The sequence below is a fragment of the Protopterus annectens genome, chromosome 12.part0, assembly GCF_019279795.1.
Source record: "Protopterus annectens isolate FY-2018-M chromosome 12.part0, PAN1.0, whole genome shotgun sequence".
Classification (NCBI taxonomy): domain Eukaryota; kingdom Metazoa; phylum Chordata; order Ceratodontiformes; family Protopteridae; genus Protopterus; species Protopterus annectens.
In genome coordinates, this window is record NC_056746.1 from 487428782 (window position 1) to 487452486 (window position 23705).

General features: G+C 38.0%; 1 protein-coding gene across 1 annotated transcript in view; it reads right to left on the reverse strand.

Annotated features, from left to right (window-relative positions):
- LLGL1 (LLGL scribble cell polarity complex component 1) overlaps window positions 1-23705 on the reverse strand; it is a 668031-nt gene that overhangs the window by 124825 nt on the left and 519501 nt on the right. The window contains exon 12 of the mRNA XM_044088928.1: window positions 23548-23664. Coding sequence (XP_043944863.1) covers window positions 23548-23664 — 117 coding nt within the window. The remainder of the gene's footprint in view (window positions 1-23547; window positions 23665-23705) is intronic.

The window sequence follows — 23705 nt, forward strand, 5'->3', positions numbered from 1 at the left end:
TGCACATGACATCAAACTCCTCTTCGTCACTATGCGGATACCCAACTGTTTACATTCCTCACAGTAGAGAGAGAATCCAGAGGCATTCAAGGGGACAGGTGGAAAAGGAAGAAGGGAAACAAAGAAGGGTTTGAAATGAAGAATGATAAATGCACTTAAAGGGTAAACTATTCAAGCATAATGTCTCCTTCTGTCAAGCAGATCCAATGTAAACCCATACATGGTGCACTCTGAAGAAAAAAAAAAAGTACAGTAGCACTACACAAAGGGAGAAATGGCAAAACTAGGCTTTACATATCCCCAGCACTGATCATTTTATAGAGGAAAATGCACTGCGAGATAAAAAAATGATGTTTAGGATGTAGCTGTCCTTAAAATTATTTATCTGTGTGCACGGAAGATCTAAAATGTTGCAAGGACTATTCTAAATGTAGGCAGAAAGCAGCGAGTACTCAACATATTTCTAAGAGCTTCAAACAATTCAAAGAACAATGAGAAATACAGAAAGCAGTTCCAGTTCTGGAAATTCTGTTCTCTGAGCTGTACCTCAGTGCATTCATTAGCTTCAAAGCCACACCTTATGAAAACAGAGAAGAAAAACAGGAAGGGACTAGTCTGCCTTACAACATGCATCAGCTCAGCATGACATGTGCTAAAGAAAGGCACAAGGCTCCAAAGCTCATTCTCTGCCAGAAAACACAGCTGGTATCTTTTACACATTATGGCTAATCTGCAAATTAGCTGTTATTTATTTTTGCAGGAGTCTTGTTATACTTACAGTTTAAGGGCCCAATAAGAAAGAACGAAAGTCAAACAGTTCAGAAAAGGGTCAAGCAAAAAGCCAACTGGAACATAATCTAAAAAAAAAAACAAAAAAAAACAAAAAAAATTCCAGAGCCCACCCTACATTTATTCCATCTCTCCTCATTTCCTCCCCATTACATGTCAAACTGAACAATGAAAAATGGCAATCTCAGTCCGTTATGCTGCTGTGTCAGTACTATGGGAGTGGAAGCCTAAATGGGAGACCAGTACTGAAAAGCACAGACATAACACCCCAAGAATGCACCATGATATATACATTAACTTATGAAAGCAGCATTTTAATAGTTCAGGAGTATTAACTGCCATTTAAAGGCATTATGATTTTGTCCATCTGGGCAAATCTGCAAACCTAATTAGCAGAACATTAGGTGAGTTTTTCAAAAGTTTAACCTGGCAATGGTATACAAGTTTTACAACAGGTTTATATATTTATTTTACATCTGTTAACTTAGTAAGCACTCCGGTACAAGAATCCTTTTCAGGCATATGAGCCCAGAAGGCAAAAGGACAAAGTAAAGTAATAAAATGATATAGTCAATATTACATGAGCATATAGTCACAGTATCATAACCATACTCGCCTGTGAGGAGAAAAACCTCTTTCTGAAAAGTGCAAATGTTTCAAAGCTGTTAATGTAACCCAAGTTCATATCTTAACAAAACAAAGCTGTTCACACTTCTGCCTTACAAATAACAGTCCTAAGAATAAACCATCTTTAACGCTAACTGGCAGAACATACAATCGCTGCACTACTACTATTTCTTCCACGTCTGCAGTTTTTTTTAAATTCCTCCCTGGGAGATGTCCAGTGACTCCCTTACCAGTGCTCTATTAACTCACACATTCCCTAGGGTCGACAAGCTAGGCATCCCTCTCAAGTGCGTCTCAGTAGGAGCAGCATTCCTCACTTAGTCTTTAAAAGTACATGTTCTCCACTATTCCACAGTGAAAGAATCTGCCACACATTCATTGCTATGATTTTTTTTTTTTTTTAACTGATATCCGTGGCAAATACTGACTCATATTAATTCATCAAAGGAACTTTTTATAAGCATAAGTTAACACATTTCAACCAAACTGTGAACTTCCTAGTGGAAGTTGCTAATAGGCTATTTGTAAGTGTTCCACATTTTGTGCATCTGTTCCATATTATGAGATAGATGCAGTGTTTCACATTTTGGAGATGGAAGGTTGAGAGTTATGGCCCTTTGGCTCATTTGTTCCTGTTCAGGGGTCTAATCAGAACATTTGTTCCTCTGGATGCAAACAGGGGAGCCAGCAGGTTTTTTTCTGGGGGGTGTAAACCCAGAGCCCTGCCAATCAGCCCCCTCCCCACGCAACCATTCCAGTGTGCTATTACTTGGCTGTTTCTCCCTAGTTGCCATAAACTCTGTTCAAAATTCTCAGTGTGCATTCTGTTTTATGCTTTGCTTCTACAATGATTACAGATACTTGGATTTAATTTACAAATTTTATAGCACAAACACTCGAATTAATAAAAGTAACAGCTGGAACCATGTCAGGATGCACAATTAATGAATGCTCATGCAGCCGTTAAAAACGTACTTTAATAGACCATTAATAAAACAATAAAATAGACATTTAGCACTTTCATCCACACTATGGTGGACTTCATCAGAATGTCTTACCAAAGAAATCTATCAGTTATTTAAAAACGTTTTGGCGCCAAAATCGGCCCTTTTAAAATTTTAAAGTGGTATTACAAGAACAAATTCTACCACAATAAACAAAGTGTAAAAATACAACAATCATCCGATTGTACAATATAGAACATACATCATAATCTCATCAAAATAACTGATGATGATTGTTCTTAATAATCCTATACTGTAATTGAAAAAATATGTTTATAAAACTGAATAATATGAATGATGAAATAAAATAAAATGAAATCAAATAGGATGAAATAATTACTTGGCAGAGGTCGATTTAATTGCCAGCATACTTATATATAACCATATAATTACATATGATGTACAGCGGATCTCTAAAGATGTACCTCTCACCTAAACTCGTACATCAATATAGGAAGACACATTAAAAATGGTAAACTGCTATACTGCAATAGGGAATGGGCGGCAAGCTGAAAAACAGGTTCATAGTTACTAGGTATCTCGTATCTCATTCAAAGGAGGACATACTCAGGTCTGTACCACCCCCCCTTAAAATATAAATCTACATGCTGTGGGAGTAGAACCTATAGCCCCCTCTGCATCAAGATCCAAGTATGCTACCTGCTGTGCTAACACTGCTTTAAAATTTTATATGACAATAGTGATACCATTTGCTGAACAAAACAGTTGCACATTTTAAGCAGACTTAGCATGATCAGTTTAACACTTCTCTTCCCTTGAAGCTCACAATTCCTTGAAAATGCACTTGAAAATACATTCCACCTGCTAACTCTAACTAGGGCATTAAACTCGCACACAAACACACCTCAACCTCTTAGTGCAAGAAATCTGTACAAAGCCTAAAATAAATAGGGACAGATTATAAAGTTCTCTCATGAACTTAGACGAGTGCTAGAACAGGATTTGTGTTAGTATGCATGTTTCTAAAGGATATGTCTAAAACTCAAACATATGTCATTATTTAGCAACTTCAATCTTTTTTAGGAGGAATATGGGGCAAAAATCTGGACATTCTGCAAAAACCTGTACAGCTGAGGGGTATGCTACCTCCCTCTTATACATACACAGACACACCCAGGTCCCAAAGTAGGGACACATTTACAAAGTTGTTAGAACAGGATTTGTGTTAGAGTGTATTTTCTGAAGGCTATGAAGTCTGAAACTCAAATGCATGTCATTACTTAGTAACTTTCATCCTTAGCTCATCCCAGTGATTTGTCAAAAACAGAATTATGAGGAACAGACCAAAAATATAATGCAAAAATCTGGGCATACTGTGAAAACCTGTACAGTCGAGAGGTATGAAGACACATACATCCCCTACCTCCTTAGAAAGTGGATAGAACAAGTTTTGCATTAGTACACATTTTTTTGAATGATATGATGACTAAAGTTCAAATGTCTGCCATTATTTTCTGACTTCAGCCCTCAATGATTGCCAAAAAAACATAATTTTATGAGAAAAACCAAAAATATGAGGCAAAAATCTGGATAATTGTGAGGTATGAACCCCCCCCCTTACTCACACTCCTACCTCCCCCTTACTTGTATACACACACCTAACTTCACCTACCTACTTCTTGCATACATGCATACACACCCCTACCTACCCATTTTTACATAACACACCTCTTAAACACTTAAAAGCGCGCGCACATGTACACACACACCCACCCTACCTCTCACTAGTACATTCATCCACAGTCCAAACATCTTCTGGAATTCAAATTCCATGCAGGCATGGAAGATTAAGACGCAAACCATTGGTAGCACAGACTGAGAAGACGAAAATAGGTTGCAAACATGTTCTGTCTGTGCAACTGGATGCAAAGGGCATTTTTAAAGAACAACTCCCTTTAAAAAAAAATTACTCTACCAGCCAGCTAGTTTCAGGGGGTGCATGTGCACTCCCTTGCACCTGCCTCCGGGTGCCCTTGCATACAAACATGGACATCAGTCACCTATGACCCAATGATTTGCCAAGGTAGTGGGCAACTACACCTCTGGGGAAAAATCAACTCGAGAGACCAGAGACATTCTTGCCTAAAGAAAACAATGACTTCAAAACCCTCAGTTACCCACAAAAATCAATGACTTCAAAACCCTCAGTTACCCAGACAGAGTATTAAAGAGCAAACATAGGGAAATGTCTGCTAAGCTTCTCTGTGGTTGACCTCTGTCTAGCCTTTCAAGCCATAAAAGGTCCAAGCCTCCTTGATTTCCTATTCCATTGAAGAATAAGATTCCTTAACTACTACGTTAAAAGGCCCTACATGGTCATCAACTGATAAGATGCAGAGATCTGACAGATTCATATCCCAAAGTATCCCTCCACCTCCAGAACAGACTTCCACTACATATCAAGCAAAGCACCATTCTTACCACCCTCAAGGCAAACAAATACATTTGGATGGGCAGCCTCAAATTCTGCTCCAGTCTATCACGTCTTATCCTCATCTAGGTTGGAAGGAACTGTTGAATGCAGTTTTATTGGCAAAGCGTTTTTTAGCGTATAGACCATTTGCTTAGTACTTACCAATGAATTTAATCTGCAGCACTCTATACAGTAAAAATGTCAATTATATAAATTTTTTCTAGGTGCCCCCCCCTCCCACCAATCTGGCTGCTAACCATCAATCCTCCCCTCACTAAGCTTGAGCTCATTCATTCTCTAGATGTGGGTTGTCCTCAGGTCCACTATGCAGCAGCCATCCAGAAGGGCAGACAGGCAGTTTGCTCTCACTGGCATCCCATCAATGAGAGCATTTGTTTTAAGTCGCTAATGCCATCCCTGGGTGGTGGACAGACTCTCTGCACCATCTCAATGACTTGCACTGCCTTCTGTAATGAAGGCTACCACCAAGTGGTGGCTTGGTAAACAGTAAGCCCACCCTCGGGATACCGACTGCAATATTACCCCCCCCCCCCATTCAAGGGACTGTGGCAACACATTGTCCTGCTCTAGTCTGCTCTCACCTTCTGGAAGGGCATGCCCATCCACCTGTCCAGTACTGTTAGGTGCCCAAGCCACTATTTAAACAAACTGGGCTTTATAACATTACAGCTCTGCCTAAATACCATTACCACAATCATCCAGTCAATGAAACTCCAGTAGTGAAAGATGCACAGAATATCACAGCTATCACCAAAATCTAAACTAACAGGGCTGGAGACAGTTAACGCAGCATCACAGACTACATACCCAGCCCATCAGACATAGGAAAGAAGCCAAAAATGGAGAGTAAAGCATGACTCATGTTCTGAAAGGCTCACTACTACTAAGAATTTTAATACTGCAAACCTAATTCACAAAACAAATTTTGCTGCTGCTCTATTTTCAGACGATGTGGGGGGGGGGTCAGATTTTACCAGGGGCAGCTCGTGCTATAGGACTGCAGCCCTCCCACCTAGAAAAAACAAAAGAAAAATCTGTGAAACAAGAAAACAAGTGCGCGAACACACTGGGGAACTCGGACTGCCTTTATCAGCAGTCCGGATACAGACAAGGAGATACCCAGCAATCTTTGCTGTGAGATACCCAGGATTCTGTGCAGTGACAACAGCACAGAACAGAGGAGCTCCAGACTGCTTCAGCTGCAGGCAGAACCAATGAGGACTGAGAGGTGAGCTCTCGCGGTGATTTCACTGCTGCGCAGGCTTCGTTCGTATGTGGATTATACTGTTGGACAAAGGGTGTGTGTGTGTGTGTGTGTGTGTGTGTGTGTGTAAAAAACGCCCCAGTTGCTATATACTGGTGGCTAGACAACAAATGGTTGTGGGTAGAGATACTCAGGCTTGAACCCTGTACCCTGGGATGCAGGTGGCAAGGACCTGAATTCCCTATCCACCACCATTTCTAAAAAAATTTTGCAGATTTTTGCCTCATATTTGTTCTGTTAATTATAAAATCTGTGGTTTCTGTATGTACATTTTTCCTTGCAAAGTCTGTAGTGAAGTTGTGCACTGGTAGCATTGCTGCCTGACAGCTACAGGTTCTCTGGTTTGATTCTTGGCTGGGGTGCCTTCTGTGTGGCGTCTGCATGTCCTCCCATCTTACAAAGATGTGTCTGGATTTTCTCCCTGTTCTGCTGAAAATTGTCTTTTGTTCCAAGTCAGACTAGTTTCCTGGTTAAATGTTTAAAAACAACAGGCATTTGAATTTCAGACTTCATACTCTTCAGAAAGTACATGGCAACACAAAACTGTTTATTCTAGCAGTTGTCTAAGTTTATAACATGGATATTTGAAATTTGTCCCTATTTTTGGGACTGTATTGGCTTCGTCCAGGTATTTTGTGCTAAGGTTGAGAGCCACCTATGGTGAGAACTGAATTCACTGAATTTTTGGGGGCTGTATCCCCCCCCCCCCCATTACTGGCTTTGTCCACATGTTTTTTTGCTAAGAGGTTGAGAGCTATGGTGAGGACTGAATTCACTGAATATGTTTGGGGGCTGTATTCCCCCATTATTGGCTCTGTTCAGGTGTTTTGTGCCAAGAGATTGACAGCTATGGTGAGAAATGAATTCACTAAATGGTAGCCATTTAAGTTTGTCTTCCTCTCTTTCACAAAACAGCTGATTTGGCATAGTAGTATGTTTCTCTGACTGTTTTGCACAGGGTCCCCTGGGTTAAAGACGTGGCAGTGAAATGTATGGTGGTAACACAGCATTTTATTCTAGCAACTTTCCAACATTATACAATCAATGTTTAAAATGTGTCCCTGTTTTTTGGGCTTTTGTCCCCCCCCCCCCCAATAAATTTCGGCTTTTTCCAGATTTCTTGTGCTGCAAAGTTCAGAGATACAACTGCGTGTCGAATAGATTTTACAAGGAACAGAGAGCTGCAGGGGAACAAAACTTTAGTGCTACTTATTCTGAGTCTGCTTGCATTGTTAACAGCACAACAGGTAGTGTACTTGCTTTTGATGCAGAAGGCTCTGGGTTCTACTCCCACAGTAGATAAATGCATTGCTGATACTGTACTGTGTTGTAAAGGGGGTGGATGCGGCAGTCCTTTTTGGTGAAGATACCTATAGTAGTAACTATGAACCTGTTATCAGTTTGCCATACAGTCCCTATTGCGATATTACTAGCTTATCATTTTTTTTTTATGCATGCAACAGAGGCAATTTATTCCTCAAGGGCAACAGGCACTATTTGTAGATGAATAAACGACATATAAAGTTGTTTGCTAGCAGCAACCTCTTCATTGTTACAGATTTCTTTAATGTGGAATTATTTAGACGACTTTTACTACTTCACAGATTGTGCATATTTACCGATACTGGTTGACTGTAGAAGGTTGAGTAGACTTTTATGATGGAAATGTTCTGAATTGGGTAGCTTTGTCATTGGTGCATGCATTTTGTTTCATTGTTTACTGGAAAAATGTTCAAAACAATAAATTTAAAATGCCCTCTAACTGTACTGTATTGTAGAAGGAATACAATTTAATACAATCGGGAAGGTGTATCAAAGAGCATGTGTATGTTTCGTGTTCAAGGGTTCTATGATTTGAAAACAGCCCAAAAGGGGCGTATGCTTTGAAAACAGCCCAAAGTTAATCTTTATCTGACACTGGCAAAATGTATTTTCTTTGAATATGGGCTTCAATGCATGTGAGTTTCAAGGGCAGAGAAGTTTTAATGCTAAGTCTGTTTTCATTGTGAGGCTGCATTGCTTTGTTTAGCAGATATCTACTGGGGTTTGTGCTGTAAAAATGCAAAATAAAACTTTCAAATGAAATCCAAATCATCGCAGAAGTAAAGCAGTATGCACATTACAGTGCTTATGGTAAATGGGGCAAAATAACCAAAATGGGACATTGGAATGGTTGCAGGGGGGAGGCTCCAATCGACCATGATTTTGAGAGGGGAAGGGCAGCAAACTCAGACAGCCCCGGTTGAACTATACCTCTCAGCAGTCCATATTTTTGCAGAATGAATAGATATTTGCTTCTTATTTTTGGTTTGTTCCTCATAAAATGTGTGGTTTTCTGGAAAATCATTTAGGAATGAAGTCACTAAATGACAGACATTGAATTTTACGTCATAACCTTCAGAAAAATGCATGCTAAAGCCAAGACCTGTTATTCTATAAACTGTCTTAAGTTTATGCAAGAGCAATTTTTAGCAGTGTTTGTATGTTCCCCCAATATATTTGGCCTTGTCCAGATTTCCTGCATTAACAGGTTGAGGTGTACGTGCAAATAAAATTGCTTTATAGAATTAGGCATATCCAAACCTCTCAACTGTCCCCGATTTTGGCTCAAAATGTTGCTCTTCCCCTAATATTCCCTCTGCAAAATGGCAATTTTGGAAGAAAACATGGAGGGTTTACAACTGATAAATAACTGTAATAATCAGTTATAGATTACTATTATTTCAGAAATGCGTGCAGATTCTTTTATTTTGTCAGCTGCACTAATATTAAAAAGTGTCCCTTCTTTGACAGGTTCCCAGCTGTATTGTGCGGCTCATATTTTTGCATCACATTTTTGGTCCATTTTTCATAAAATTGTTTTTTTGGCAAATTAGTGGCAAATCATTAAAGACTGAAGTTAGAAAATAATGAAAGACATTTGAGTTTCAGATTTCGTACCTTTCAGAAAATTCATACTAATGCAAGACCTACTATTCTATTATCTTTCTAAGTTTATAAGAGCAATATTTAAAAATTGTCCTTATTTTTGGGCCTTTGTCCCACTTCTATGTATGGCTTTGTCCAGATTTCATGCTCTGAGGTTGAGAGGTATGACAAATGTGTCAGGGCCATCGCAGTCAGCCAGAGACATTTCAAATTGTGACAAACTTGTTGCACCCCACTCCCCCATTTAGTGACTCTGGATGTGTCCAAGCAAGGCAAGGAGCAGTTATGCAGTGTAAATGTGCAGACTATTCCCCCCCCCCCCATCCAAGGTAAACACAAGTACTACAGTGGCTTTTCATCTGTCATTGATTTTGCAGAATGTTCTGGTTTCTGTCATTTTTATACTGCTGATTTATGCTTATTATTATTCAGAAAGTGCCTTTTGCTCTGTGTTTAAGTAGCAGTGCTTTAATGACCATCAGGTAAGCTTGTCTGATATTGTAAGATGCAAGTAAGTTTTAATAAGCAGTATTGCCAACATTGAAAGCCTTTCTGTTGTTGCCATGCAGAGAATACTTACATAACTAGATAATGTATAAGCCTTGGGTATTGAAATGCATATGACAGTATTTGTAATAAAGGACAGGATTACATTATGTTAAGCTCATTACAGGTTTTACCTGCAAACTAAACAGAATGCCAATCTATCATGTGTGGTCCATATCCTGTGCAGTAATCCTTTAAGCAATATATGTTGAGCTTGTTTCTTGTTTGCTTTTCATTTTTTACTTTGATCATGTTTTCCCCATGAAACAAGTAGATAGTTGTTGTCAGGCAGCAGGTCTTTTTTGGATAAGAAACATTTTTACAAGTGGGGGCATCACAGAGATTGCTACTTTCAGCATGTTACTTGGTACTTTAATAAAGCTGAATATAAATTATAATTAGAACTGGAGTGCAAGGAGAAGTGATTTGAGTTAAGTGCTGCTTGTTTTTCTTGCACTTGATTTTGACTGGCATTCTAGTAATGTATTTAAAAAGTAATTTATTTTTTCATGCCTCACATCCTTTTTGTTTCCATCTAGATATTAAGTAAGCTGTCATACAGCCAATGGATTGAAATATTTTTTTTCTTCTACACTTCATTTTTTCTTGATTGGACTCTCATAATGATGGTTTGGCACCCAGGGCAGCGTATTTAATTAAAGTTTTTGTGGTTTAGAGCATAGCTCCTCCCCTTTCTAGTTGCTCACACCCATTCCCATTGACCCCACCAATTCAGCTGTCTCCTGCAGCCCCCCTTTGATTTGAAGTCACCAGCTGCCACTGGATTTTATGAATTTTATGAAGAGAGAACTTCATGTTCAAAAGGAACTTTTTATAAAGCTACAGATAATAATACAAGTATGAAGTGAAACAGACTCGACTTCCCGTACACAGTCACAGCAAACTAGATAACTTGGCTGCTCAAGGCTTATCACATGTGACTAAACAGTCAGGATTCAGTTTGTTCCCTAAATTAAGAATTTGAAAAAAAAAAAAAAAAACTTTTAATCATACTGTGATCCTTTGTGCAATACTAACTATTCTGTTTCACTCTAGGAAATTGAAGAATTTGTAGTAAAATAAAATGGACTTTGGTTGGAGGGGGTGGGGTGCTGACATTTATTTTTTTGTGGCCATGATACCATTTCTCCAGTACACAATGCACTTTTCTATAATATGATATCACCTGGACTGCACAATTTCAGGTTTTTTGCCTCTACATTCAGTTACAATAGGAAAGTGCTGTGACTTTACTGCATATGAATTCTCAGAAAGTAACAGTGCTGTAAACATGGACTTGCACACTGAAGACATTACAACTCTATCACCAAATCAGTTTCACCTTGTAGCTTTGTCAAGATGGGGGGAAACAAGACTGCCCACATTGTACACCAAAAGCATACCATCTTAACTGTCTTTCATTTAGGCAGCACTAATATGAACACTTCCCCTTATGCACACATCTCCAAAACACCACAATAAATATTAATTCTATAAAGTAACACATTATACAAATTACTTTTTTAAAAGTCATTTAAAAATGTACATCATTCTAGTGTAATACTTTTTACCAGCTGATGTTTAATGAATTTAGTACTTTCTATCCATTACGCAGGCCTTCAGCACCAAAGTACCATGCAGACTAGCCATTTTAAATGTTTCCTCCCAAACACATTTGTTCTTTTAATCTGTCAGCAATTCTTTTCCACAGGCTCAGTTTGATTCATGCTAAATGCCACATAATAAATTCCCTCTTGTGATACTTTAATATCAGTATTCATTTTAAGTGGACTGACTAGGAATATTTATTTTATTTAACATTTGTTACCCTGGTAGACTCCAGCTGGGCAAGTAGCCCGTTTTCAGCAGGGACCCGGGGAGATAAGCTTCATAACAATAGTACAAAAAGATTACAAACATTTTTTAAAGATTTACAAACAAAATACAAAACGTTTGACAGTTGCCAACAATCACAATTTACAAAAAGGGGAATGCAAAACAGAATACATTACAATTAAGCCTTACTACAGACAGTAGTATGAAACTCATTAGATATATAACTAAAACCATTGTGGTATTTTCATTTGGTAGAAGACAGACAAGAAGATAGCAGAATAGAAAACATTTGATCGAAGGCATGCAAAACTAGCCAGAAGTATTATAGGAGCATAGCCATTGCTGAGTATGGTATTCCTTTAGGAGTTTTATGAAGCTATGACAATCTGTTTTTTTAAATGTTCTGGGGCAATAGGTTTCACTGTTTGGCTACTTTGAAGGAGAAGAGAGAGTGTCCCCAAAGTAATTATGGGACTTTGTAACCCTAAATTTATCAGATGTTCTAAGGGTCCTGGGGTTGGTATTTATTTGCACTAGGTTGGAGCAAATTATCTATAACTGTTAATGTATATTTAATGCTTTTTATTGAATATCTATTTAAATATGTTTGTAACAAAGAGTAAAAAAATTCATCACTCAGCGGAACCAGATTTAACTAAAATCTAGACTTAGCGCTTTTGCCGAAAAATATACAGAGCATCTTCAGTCACTGTAGTACCAAAATCAGTACCCTTATACAAGTTAATAAAATCACATGACTAACGCAATTCGAGGATAAACTGCAGCTTTTGTAAAAAAAAATCTAATCCTATTGCAATAACATTACATTAAAGTAAAAAAATAAAATAAAAATAAAATATAAAAACAGAAATTATTCAATTTTTGTCAAGACAGCTCAAAAGGCAACAAAAAAAAAAAATGTATAAATTGTTCAACCATAAATATATTAAATTAATAGTAGATGTAATGATGTTGAAGCTTGCTGAGCTCTAAGTTTCAGTACACTAGTTATCAAGCAATAATCATTTATACCTGGAGAAACTGTGGCATTAAGTCCGAGTTGCCACATTGTACAATCACCTCCCCCCATCATTGTTCCTCACCCTATCAATTTCAGAAAATAGAATTTTTTTTTAAATTAGTACATACCAAACTGTGACAAAATAGGGCATTAGTTTTCTTCTTCCTAAAGTCCCTCAAGTGTTCTGCCATTCTTTCCCTTAATTTACGTGTGGTCTTCCCTAAATAAAATGGTGGACAGCTCACACATAGGGCAATGTAAACCACCATAATTGTATTGCAGCTACATCGCACAGGACACTGAATTGTTCTTTTGTAACCACCAATAGCCACATATAGGCCCTCGTTTATGAATCTACAGAAGTTACACGTAGCATTTTCCCATATTGGATTTGTAAGTTGCCAGCTGCTTGCCCCTATGTCTTTCAAACCTTTTCTTTAAGTTAGTACCTCTGCTGTAAACTACTTGAGGTCTTTCATCTAAAATACTTTTTAATTCACTTGTTAATGTCAAGTCCCAACAATTATTGATCACAGTTCTTAATAAAGTCGCCTCATGATTAAATGGCAACACCATTACTTTGTTCTGAAACCCAGACTGAACAAGACATAATACTGTCCCTTTGTCCATCAATAATATTGGTGTATAACTAGTAAAACTTTCTTTCTTACGTCGCTCCTAATTATTGTCAAAAGCCTCAATGGATAACCCCGGTCCTTAAATAGGACATCTCAAAATACATCTTTTGATCATCACCCACCAGCCTAGAAAGGCAGACCATTTTCCCTTTCACTACACTCCTCTTTTGATGAGGAGGGTGGCAACTGTCAAAATGCAGTAACGTGTAGTCTTCCTAAAAATACCAGAACGTAAATTTTTGGTGAGCGAATGCTTGTATATCCAAAAATCCTATCTCTTGGGCATGGAATGTGTAAGGAAATTTCAGAAAATAGGTGGTATTGTTAAGATGGTTGACAAGTTTGTGCATTCTTGTCCATGCTTCCCCATCAAAGTATTAAAATATCATCCAGGAAACGTATTCACAAAATCATGTCACACATGAATGGTGAATCAAAAACAAACCTCTTTTTCCCATTCTGCAAGGACCAGATTTGCATAGATGGGAGCACATTTTACCCCCATAGCTATCCCTGATATCTGCTTAAAATATTCACCTTCAAAAAAAAAAAGTTGTTGCTCAAAATTATTTCCATCATTTCTAGTATCAAATTTCTCTTGACACTATGCAGTCCATCATTACAAAGACTTTCACTAAAAAAATCCAGTCCATCATGTGGGATGACTAAATAAATTGACTACATCAATTGTAACAAAGATGTAGTCATCTTCTTTAGGTGTGTCCCTCAATACCATTATTAATTATAAAATTATTTCTAAATTACTATTAAGGGCTTTCTTACAGTAATCAATATAAGCTGCTAAAGGTTCAGTTTTGGAATTCCTAAGGACATGGATGATTATAATAAACGGGCCTACTCTGCCCCCAAGGTTACAGAATGGGTAATGCTTGAACATGACACTGGTTTGAGTTCTAGGGCAAGTGGTTCCACTCAGAATATCCAAGGGGGACCAGTATGCGATAATGAAAATGAAAACAAAAACCGGTATTTTTTAGAGCACTAAACCCTACTGAGGCATTGAGACAGGGGACACATCTGAATTACAAACAATGGAATGCTCCACCCAAGGCAGGGAGAAGGAATTTTTATGTGGGGAATCGACATGTGAGCAGGCGTTGATTAATAATTTAAGTATTGTTGACTGCCCTGAACCTGTGACTTTGAAACACTTAAATCAAGACGGTTTTTCTATTTAAAATTTTACTGAAATGGATATTAGTGATGGACATTTTCGTTTATTGAAAAAAATAATTTCTTATGTACTGAATTTTAAATCAGATATAGCTTGAGTTTTGATTAATTTGAAGTTATATACAAGCCAGCTCAACTGGTCTATTTTTTTCTGACAAAATCAATTTAATTCATGAAGACAATGTGGTTCTTAGAAAAAAAAAAGTACATTTATGCCTCCCCATAATTCTATCAGTGCATTTGAACAAATTTGTGATGGTGAATTGCAGAAAGCTCTAAGTCCAATAATTTTTGGACAATTTATCTGCCTAAGAAAGAACATGTTTAAAAATGTAATCTGACTCTAAAGATTTCAGTGTCATGAAACCCGATAGGGTGGGGGGGGGGGAGTAGTGATGTCACAATGTGATTTTTTTTTTAAATGTTTGAACTGTTGAATGATGAGGGCATATACAATAGTCCCTATTAATGAAATCAATAGGGCCTATGTAAAAATAGATTGGAGGCTGTACAATTCTTTTTGTCAGGATGTAATTCACCTCACAGAGTTTAAGTGTTGAAGCACCAGTAATAATTTTTGGAATTCCTAAAATCCACAAAGATGTCAATCCACCATTTAGACCTATAATGGCAGCTAGGAATTCCATTAGCAGCTTATACTGATGTTTACTGTAAGAAAAACCTCAATAGTAATCCACATATTCTAAGAGACTACTGGCATTGTTTGGAAGTATTGAGGGACACACCTAAAGAAGATGGCTACATCTTTGCTACAACTGATGTAGTCAATTTGATGTAGTCAATTTATTTACAGTCATCCCACATGATGTTGGACTGGATTTTTTTTTTTATTAAAAGTCTTTGTAATGATGGACTGCATAGTGTCAACAGAAATTTGATACTAGAAATAATGGAAATAATTTTGAACAACTTTTTTTTGAAGGTGAATATTTTAAGCAGACATCAGGGGTAGCTATGGGGGCAAAATGTGCCCCCCTCTATGGAAATCTGGTCCTTGCAGAATGGGAAAAGAAGTTTGTTTCTGACGCACCATTCATGAGTGACATGATTTTCTGGGTATGTTTCCTGGATGATATTTTAATACTTTTGTGGGGAAGCATGGACAGAATACACAAACTTGTCAACTATCTTAACAATACTACCTCTTTTCTGAAATGTACTTACAGATTCCATGCCCGAGATATAGAATTTTTGGATATTCTGCTTTACAAGCATTCGCTCACCAAAAATTTATGTTCTGGTATTTTTAGGAAGAAAACTTTTTCTAACATGTTACTACATTTTGACAGTCGCCACCCTCCTCATCAAAAGAGGAGTGTAGTGAAAGGGCAAATGGGTCCACCTTTCTAGGCTGGTGAGTGGTGATCAAAAGTTTGATGTTGAGATGCCCTATTTAATTGGCCTATTTAAGACCGGGGTTATCCATTGAGACTTTTGAGAAGAATTAGGAACGAAGAAAGAAACGTTTTACTAGGTATACATCAATATTACTGATGGACAAAGGGACAGTATTATGCTTGTTCAGTGTTTCAGAACAAAGTAATGGTTTTGCCACTTAATCAGGAGGTGACTTCATTAAGAACTGTCATCAGTAATTGTCGGGACTTGACTTTAACAAGTGAATTAAAAAGTATTTTAGGAAAAGACCTCAGGTAGTTTACAGCAAAGGTACTAATTTAAAGGAAACGTTTGAAAGGCAAAAGTACAAGGAGCTGGCAACTTACAAATCCAACATGGGCAAAAGCTACATGTGTAACTTCTGTATATTCATAAATGAGGGCCCATATGTGGCCATTGATGGTTACAAAAGAACAATTCAGTGTACTGGGCAATGTATGTGCAATACAAGTATGGTGGTTTACATTGCCCTGTGTGTGAGTTATCCAGCATTTTATGTAGGGAAGACCACACGTAAATTAAGGGGAAAAATGGCTGAACACGAACACTAGGAACAAGAAAATAACTAATGCCATATTTTGTCAGTGTGGTATGTACTAATTTTAAAAAATGTCTATTTTTTGTGATTGATAAGGTAAGCAGAAATGATGGGGGAGGTGACTGTAAAACATTGCTAGAGTTCAGAGAAACTATGTGGCAACTCAGACTTAATGTTTTGGTTGCATTTTATGAGCTGTCTTGACGAAACTTGAATAATTTCTGTTTTTATATTTTATTTTTACTTTACCGTAATGTTATTGCAATAGGATTAGATTTTTTTAAATCAAGCTGTGGTTGGTTAATTATCCTTGAATTACGTTAGTCATGTGATTTTACTAACTTGTATAAGGGTACTGATTTCAGTACTACAGTGACTCTGAAGATGCTCTGTATATTTTTGGGCGAAAGTGCTAAGTCTTGATTTTAGTAGTTTGGTATTAAATCTAGTTCCTCTGAGTGCTGAATGTTGTGGTGATTTTTTACTATTTACTTTGTAACAAAATCACCTTGTGTGATTTGAGAGTGGTTCTTAATGTTTGTAACATGTTGGTGCTTTTCTCCACATGCCTCTACTGAAAAGGGTTTTCTGACTAAGCCCAGTCTGATAAACCCAGCAAAGAAATGCAAAATAAAAAAGGTTCCTTCAACTAACAATTACACCATGGGATAACTATCAGCAGTTATGGAAGGCAGACATGACACAAGGTTATGGAGGACAGAACACTGCCCAAAATATACAACTAGTGCCACGCACCTTTATTTTGGCAGTTACTGAAGAAAATTAGGGGCAAGGGCAGTTAAGCAGCTTCCTGTACTACATTACTGAGTCACTCAGCCACCATCTGCCTATTGTGCAAATTGGATCAAGTCACTTAACCAGACCGTACACTATAGCAATTAGGGTAGTTTCTTGATGGCCTTCTGAGACAAATGCCTAGTTAACTATGACCCTATGAACAAGCAAGTACCAGAAGCATGAATTTGATTAATCTATGAAATACTCAACAATGGCTGTGAGGAAAGAGTACTGAACCATTTTGATCTGATAGCATTCTAGAATCTTTCTATGCTGCAAAACCACCACCAGAAGTCTCATCCAAAACTGTGAACCTAGAAATTGCTGAGCTGTGAGGATCAAGTTATGAAAATGAAGCAGAGATCCATAAGGTCTGCTGATATTTCAAAATCTCATGGAATCCCAGGAAGTGGCTATGGGGAAAACAAATGACAACTGTTACCAGAGGTGCTATCATTTTCAATGAGTAGATAAATATTTAAACAAAACTTGCTGAATCAGAGTTAAGGCGAGGAAAGCAAAGAAACTTCTTGCTCTGTGACTAGTACAAAGCATATGTATTAATGTGCTTCAGGACTGAGCTTTAGACAGTGTAACTAACAGAAGTTCTGAACTGGTCTTGGAGGGAAGTGTCAAAATCTGGCCATCATAACATTGAAAAGATGGTGCAGTCTTTTAGGATAAAGAATCCCTTCACAATTCTGGTTACAGGTCCTGCTTAAGTCCATTAAAACATTTCTGTTATACACTGGGCCAAAAGAAATGTGTTTAGCGGAGTGATCCACAACCTAAGGGAGAGAGTTCCGCACACAAGTGGGAAAGATTTTGTACTCTAGAAATGGTAACAAATGATAATTGTAATACAGATGGGCAACACAGGAGTTATCTTGAAGGTGATGCTAAAAGTGGGATAATTCACACACTGCCAGGCATTCTAGAAGAGTGGCATTTAAGACAGTTCAGGTACTGTGAACAAGTAACATTCTGCATAACTGACATGCCCCAGCTATGCAGAGGTGAGTCTACAGACTGGATTATGACTGTATCAGAAGACCGTGTGCACACCAGCAAATGAAGACCAATTTTTGACACAAGTGCTGCTCCCTACAAACATGGTCTAGAATTGGGATGATCTGGAATAGGCTGACAAGATAAGCAAGTCTTTTTTCATATAGAGGCAAGCATAAGGAACTGCTAAAATTGCTGCATACACCAGATATAGGATGCAAAGAAACTGAGCTCAGAGCTAAGGCTGTTATAAAGCTGTAAGGAAAAATCAATCACACTAAGTGGTGTCCAAAAGGAGACCCAGAAAAGTCAAACAAAAGGTTTGTTGAAGCTGGGACTAGAGATTGAAAGTTATCCAAAGATTAAAAAAAAACTAGTAAGCCGTTTTCCGGTCTAGGAGCAGTTCTGAAGGGCCAACGGTATAGGTATAGGAAGACAGCCCCACACCACAGTGGTTAACAGCCACTTGGGTAAGACACTGAAGATGAGAAATACAGACATCAACTCGGTGGGCAAAGTCTCAAACTGAAAGCAGTGACAAAGGACCAAGAAGTGGAAGTGCCCATGAGCTGAACACAAGAATGTGAAGATCGCCATCTTTCACATCCATGGCACAGATCCAGAACACTTGCTACAACATAAGAAGCAAGGAATGAAATTACAGTATTTGAAGTGGCATCTGCTCACGAGATGGAGGCTAGATATGGGGAGGAAATGCCATAATTTCCTAAAAATCTGGAAAAACCTCTGTCAAAGCAAGGTACTGGTGGTTGGATATTGCAGGGGTCAATCATCAGGATAAGTAAACTTCAGAGCACATCCCCTCATCAGTTGAATCACCCAGGTACACGAGATGGTAGATTTCAAGCCTGTGTACTGGAGGCCAAAGTGCACCAAGCCACTTCCTGAACTTTCTTCCGCCTTCTAATTTCCTAAAAATCAGGAAAAACCTCTGTCAAAGCAATGTACTGGTGGTTGGATATTGCAGGTGTCAATCATCAGGATAAGTAAACTCCAGAGCACATCCCTTCATCAGCTGAATCGCCCAGGTACACTACATGGTCGATTTCAAGCCTGCGTACTGGAAGCCAAAGTGCACCAAGCCACTTCCTGAACTACTAGAAGATGAAGAGGAACGCTTCAAAGATCATACAAATGTTGAAATTGAAAGATTGGCAGTTTTCTGGTTGGGCAGAATAAAACAATTCTGCAGTGCCTGAGAAATTATCTGGTGTCAAAGAGCTGATCAGATTTTGAAGGCCTGCTTCCACTTAGGATATCCTTCTGTGGGAAGGCAAATCACATGCTGCTTGATCTTGTAAAAGTGAAGACAAAACTTCTTGACTTTTCTTTTGGTCAGAGAGACGCCTTACGGATTTGCTGAAATGGTTCAACCAGAACAAGGCCTGTTGGACTTGGTAGGAAACCATGATGAGCACAACCATTCATGTGTCTGCAGCACCATCCTGAGAGCATCCATCTTGGCTTGTGCCTACACAGCTGCCACAAAGCCATCCAAGACTGATGAGGAAACTGGATTCATCAGGTTCTACTGCTTTTATGAAAGTATCTCCAATAGCTAGTCAAACGCATATTATTGGTTAATAATGAATGAGCCAAACACAGATGCTGTCTACATCCTTTTGCCAGAAAGAATCTAATTTCAAATCCCCAGCTGGGGAAGATCAATGAGGTAGTGAGATGTTCTCTTTTATATGCAGCTAGAAGTGCAGCTGTAGCTGGCCCAAGAAAGAGACCCAGTGGAGTAGGGTACTGCAATGTCGTCCAGTGAGATTTGACCTATAGTGTGTTATGGGCTTTCCCGGTGGACTTGACTGTAAAACAGGTAAGAGTAATCACAGTTCTTGGGGAGGTTCAGATAGCTATATCCACTATACATTGGTCCACCATCATAAAAGCCCATAAGACAAACCTTCCAGTACAGTTCCTCAAACAAGTTATTTTCAGAACCAGTAGAAACAGACTTCCAAGGACATGTAGGACCATTGGGTGAGGTAATGAGAAAACAATGTGAAATACCTGGCTTAAATGCAGAAGTTACGACAAAAGCAGAAGACACAGACAGAGGTTATACAATGTATAGTATATCAAAGGAACCTGTGAAGGCTTTAGTAACTGAAAAGGACTTTATGCGAAGCTTCTGCAATGCAACACAGTTTCAGCTAGAACAGAAGCAGAAGAGAAGAGTTTAAATGAAAGTACCCTTGGCAAAAAATTGCATTGGGTGAAAACTGTTGTCAGAAATGGGCATATATAACAAGAGAATGTGTGCACACAGAAGCAAGGAAGGGCAATATCAATGTGCTTAAATGCTGCTAAAGATTCAACAAATTAACTGAAGAGAAGTATTTGGAAAAGTGCAGACAAGATAAAGGAAGTACATTTCAAATACTGATAAAAGTACAAATATTACTGGACAAGGAAAATAAGAGGAACAATAAAATATAAGGAGTGCATGTTGATGGATGAGGACTAAACAAAGATAGATGAAGAAATTTATAAAAATAAAAAAAGAGTCAATATCGTATGACTATATTTCTTAGAAGAAAGGAGTGCTACAAAAGAAATCAAAGGATGATTAAGGAGTCCAAAAACGATGAGCTATAATAAGATTCCCATTAATGGTCAAATAAAATAAAGGTAAGGTGAAAGAATGTTATTTTAATAAATGTAAAGCAGGGAACAAAATGGGAACGTGCATTCCTGCAATGTAAATGTATCATGGGGAGATATGGAAGAAAAATTAATTTAGTCTTAGTAAAGGAAGTTAATGAGGACTTCATTAGATATGACTTCCATCATAACTTGAAATACTTAAGCAGTTTGCAAAAGGAAATTATGTGCATTGCATGGAATATATAGATAAAAAATGCTACACACTACTGTATAATGAAATAGAGCGGGAAAGAATGCCCTTACAACATGGTGGCATTAAGTTTACTGGGCAAATGGAAAAAGTATTGGGGGATGAACAGTACATAATTTTATGGCATGAGAGCCCTGTGTTTTAGGAGCTGAGCTAAAGTGACAAGTACTCATTTTAAATGAAAGTTTCTCTTTACTCTTAAAACAGCAATGGATTACTTTATAGCCACCTGAGCTACCACCTCATTTTAAGGTCAGATCATCAGGAGTGTAGCACCCCCTTATAATGCACGACAGCATCAGTAGTGGAACATGAATCCAAGCAGCTTTCCAGCAATAAAGGCAACTGATCTACCTACTGAGCCAATGACAAAAAAAAAATGATTACAAATTTATGTGAATGATGATGGCATCACTTGCAGAACTACAGGCTCTGTAGAAGTTGTTTATGGCTGTATCTTACACCGGACACCAACTGTAGAAGGGATCCTTTTCCCCAGGCCTCTACTGAACATATTCTATACCCAGAGTATCCTGGTTAATAAATAAAAATGACAGCTTATGTAAGAACCTGTTTGGCAGCATTAACTGAAACCAATGACTTACTGGACGTGAAGATGATTTTGGTTTAATACTGAAATGTGCTAATAAAACTTAACATTACAATGACATATTTCTGCCTTACAGAGTTTTACTAGGGTGACAACAAAAGAATGGTGAGTAAGCAAACCACTCATCTTTTACTACAACCCATCACAAAGCACTCAAAACAGGTGAGACTCAAATTAGCAGATGTTAAATGTGAGGAAACAGCTAAAGCATAAACCAAACAAAATGCTTCCCCCATGCACTGATAAACACAGACTACTACCAAAGCACCATTTTTAAGGAGAGCTGACACAAAGAATACATTTTTGACACATTACTGCACTGTTAGATTGGTTTATGTACCATAATGCATTGCTCAGTGTGGGCCATTTGCCAAACTCCATTTTTAAAGGGCTGCACGAGAAGAAGGGGCATATTACCTAGGAACACAGTTTTATCATGCAGTATGATACATTTTATTACTTTGCTCATGAACTACTTACCATTGTTAAGACCTTTTCTGCAATAGTTTTTAGTGAAGTTAATGAAGTAATATTCATGTTACTCTAAACTGAGGCCAAATAAGACTGACCTTTATTGCTTCCAGGCAGATCTGTCAGTAGTTTATGGTGGGCTTTGATGGTACACAAACTTTGATTAAAAAAAGGTTGCAGTACTTCAAGCAGGGATAGTATTTTACATAGTTGCTGTGCCACATTGCATGGTGTACCAAAGGCATAATGATACACACAAACAAATACGGAGGATAAACCACGAACAAATAAAACCAACTGCAGAAAAGTGGATAAGTAGAGACTGCTGCTTCCCCAAGCCAAACACCAGACACAACAAAGTGATGAAATAAAACTTTAAGACTATTAATGAAAGCTCAACGTTGAACTTTCATTAATAAAGTCTTAAAGTTTTATTTCATCACTTCGTTGTGTCTGGTGTTTGGCTTGGGGAGGCACTACTCTAAATATTAAGGATAAATACAATGTTAAACTGAACCATTATAAATAGTACTACTCAGTACCACAAGGCACGACGGACAAAATCTGCCTTAACACCCTGTGTTAAAAAAAAAAAAAAAAAAGCCCGCATCCCTTCTTGCTGTTTTACACATTTGTGTAAATCAACAACACCGTAGAGCTTTGTATCATCAGCAACCACCTTCCAACCCTTTTGCTTAGCATGACAGTCTCACGTTTTAATAGGCTTCACAAAAACAATTCAGATCTCCTGTGCAACACATTTCAAAATGACAACTTCCAACAGAAATGTAAATTTTCCATCATTCCAGATGCAGAAGTTAAACGAGCAGAATATCATACCATAAACTTGCAGTCTGACAAAGTAAAAGCTGTTTTTACCTTCTGAGCCACAATGAATTCCATCTACCTCACAGTGCCTCCCCCTTCTTAAATGCAACAGGTCAGCAAGACAAAATATTTTGAAGATGAATTATGCACAAGAGCTTATGGACAGCAGACAGTTCCACAGTGCTGAACCCCAAAAATCTCCCTGATTGGTATTCACTAGAGTGGAGTCCCCCCCAAAGGTTCTGCAACCTCAGAGTGAGTGTTCTAGTACAATGTCATAGGGAAGCTTTGCCCCCAAAACAGGAAACAGATTTTCAAATTCCTCTGCAAACTTTTAGTCGTCATTCACAGTCACAATCTGACAAAATGTTGGTCACGCTTGTGACATGGAACTCTCTCGAGCAATAGCATGTAGCTGAGGGAAAAAAAATTGCAAAATTATCCTAACAAATGTTTAGCTCAAGTTGAAGTATCATGAATTGCACATTATACTCTAGGAATCCGTGTAACACATACGTAAAGCAGCCCTACAGTGTGAATCACTGAAAAGGGACATGCATCAAATACACCATACAATTACTTTAATATAATGCATACGCTGAAAGTTAGGGCTGTGGTTCCTATCCAACTGTTCTGCAAGTACTGCATTTTAATGTAATTCTGTGACAGTATTTCCAGATACTGACCTGAAAGGAATACCACGCAAAACTCGATCACATTCCACTATACAGAGAGGTTCTGTAAAGTTCCTGGCAGACAATGAGAAGCGTTCAAATTCAGATGGTGAGATCAAGTAAAAGCCTATGGGGGGGAAACAGATATTTTAGGATGTTATTTTGTCTTT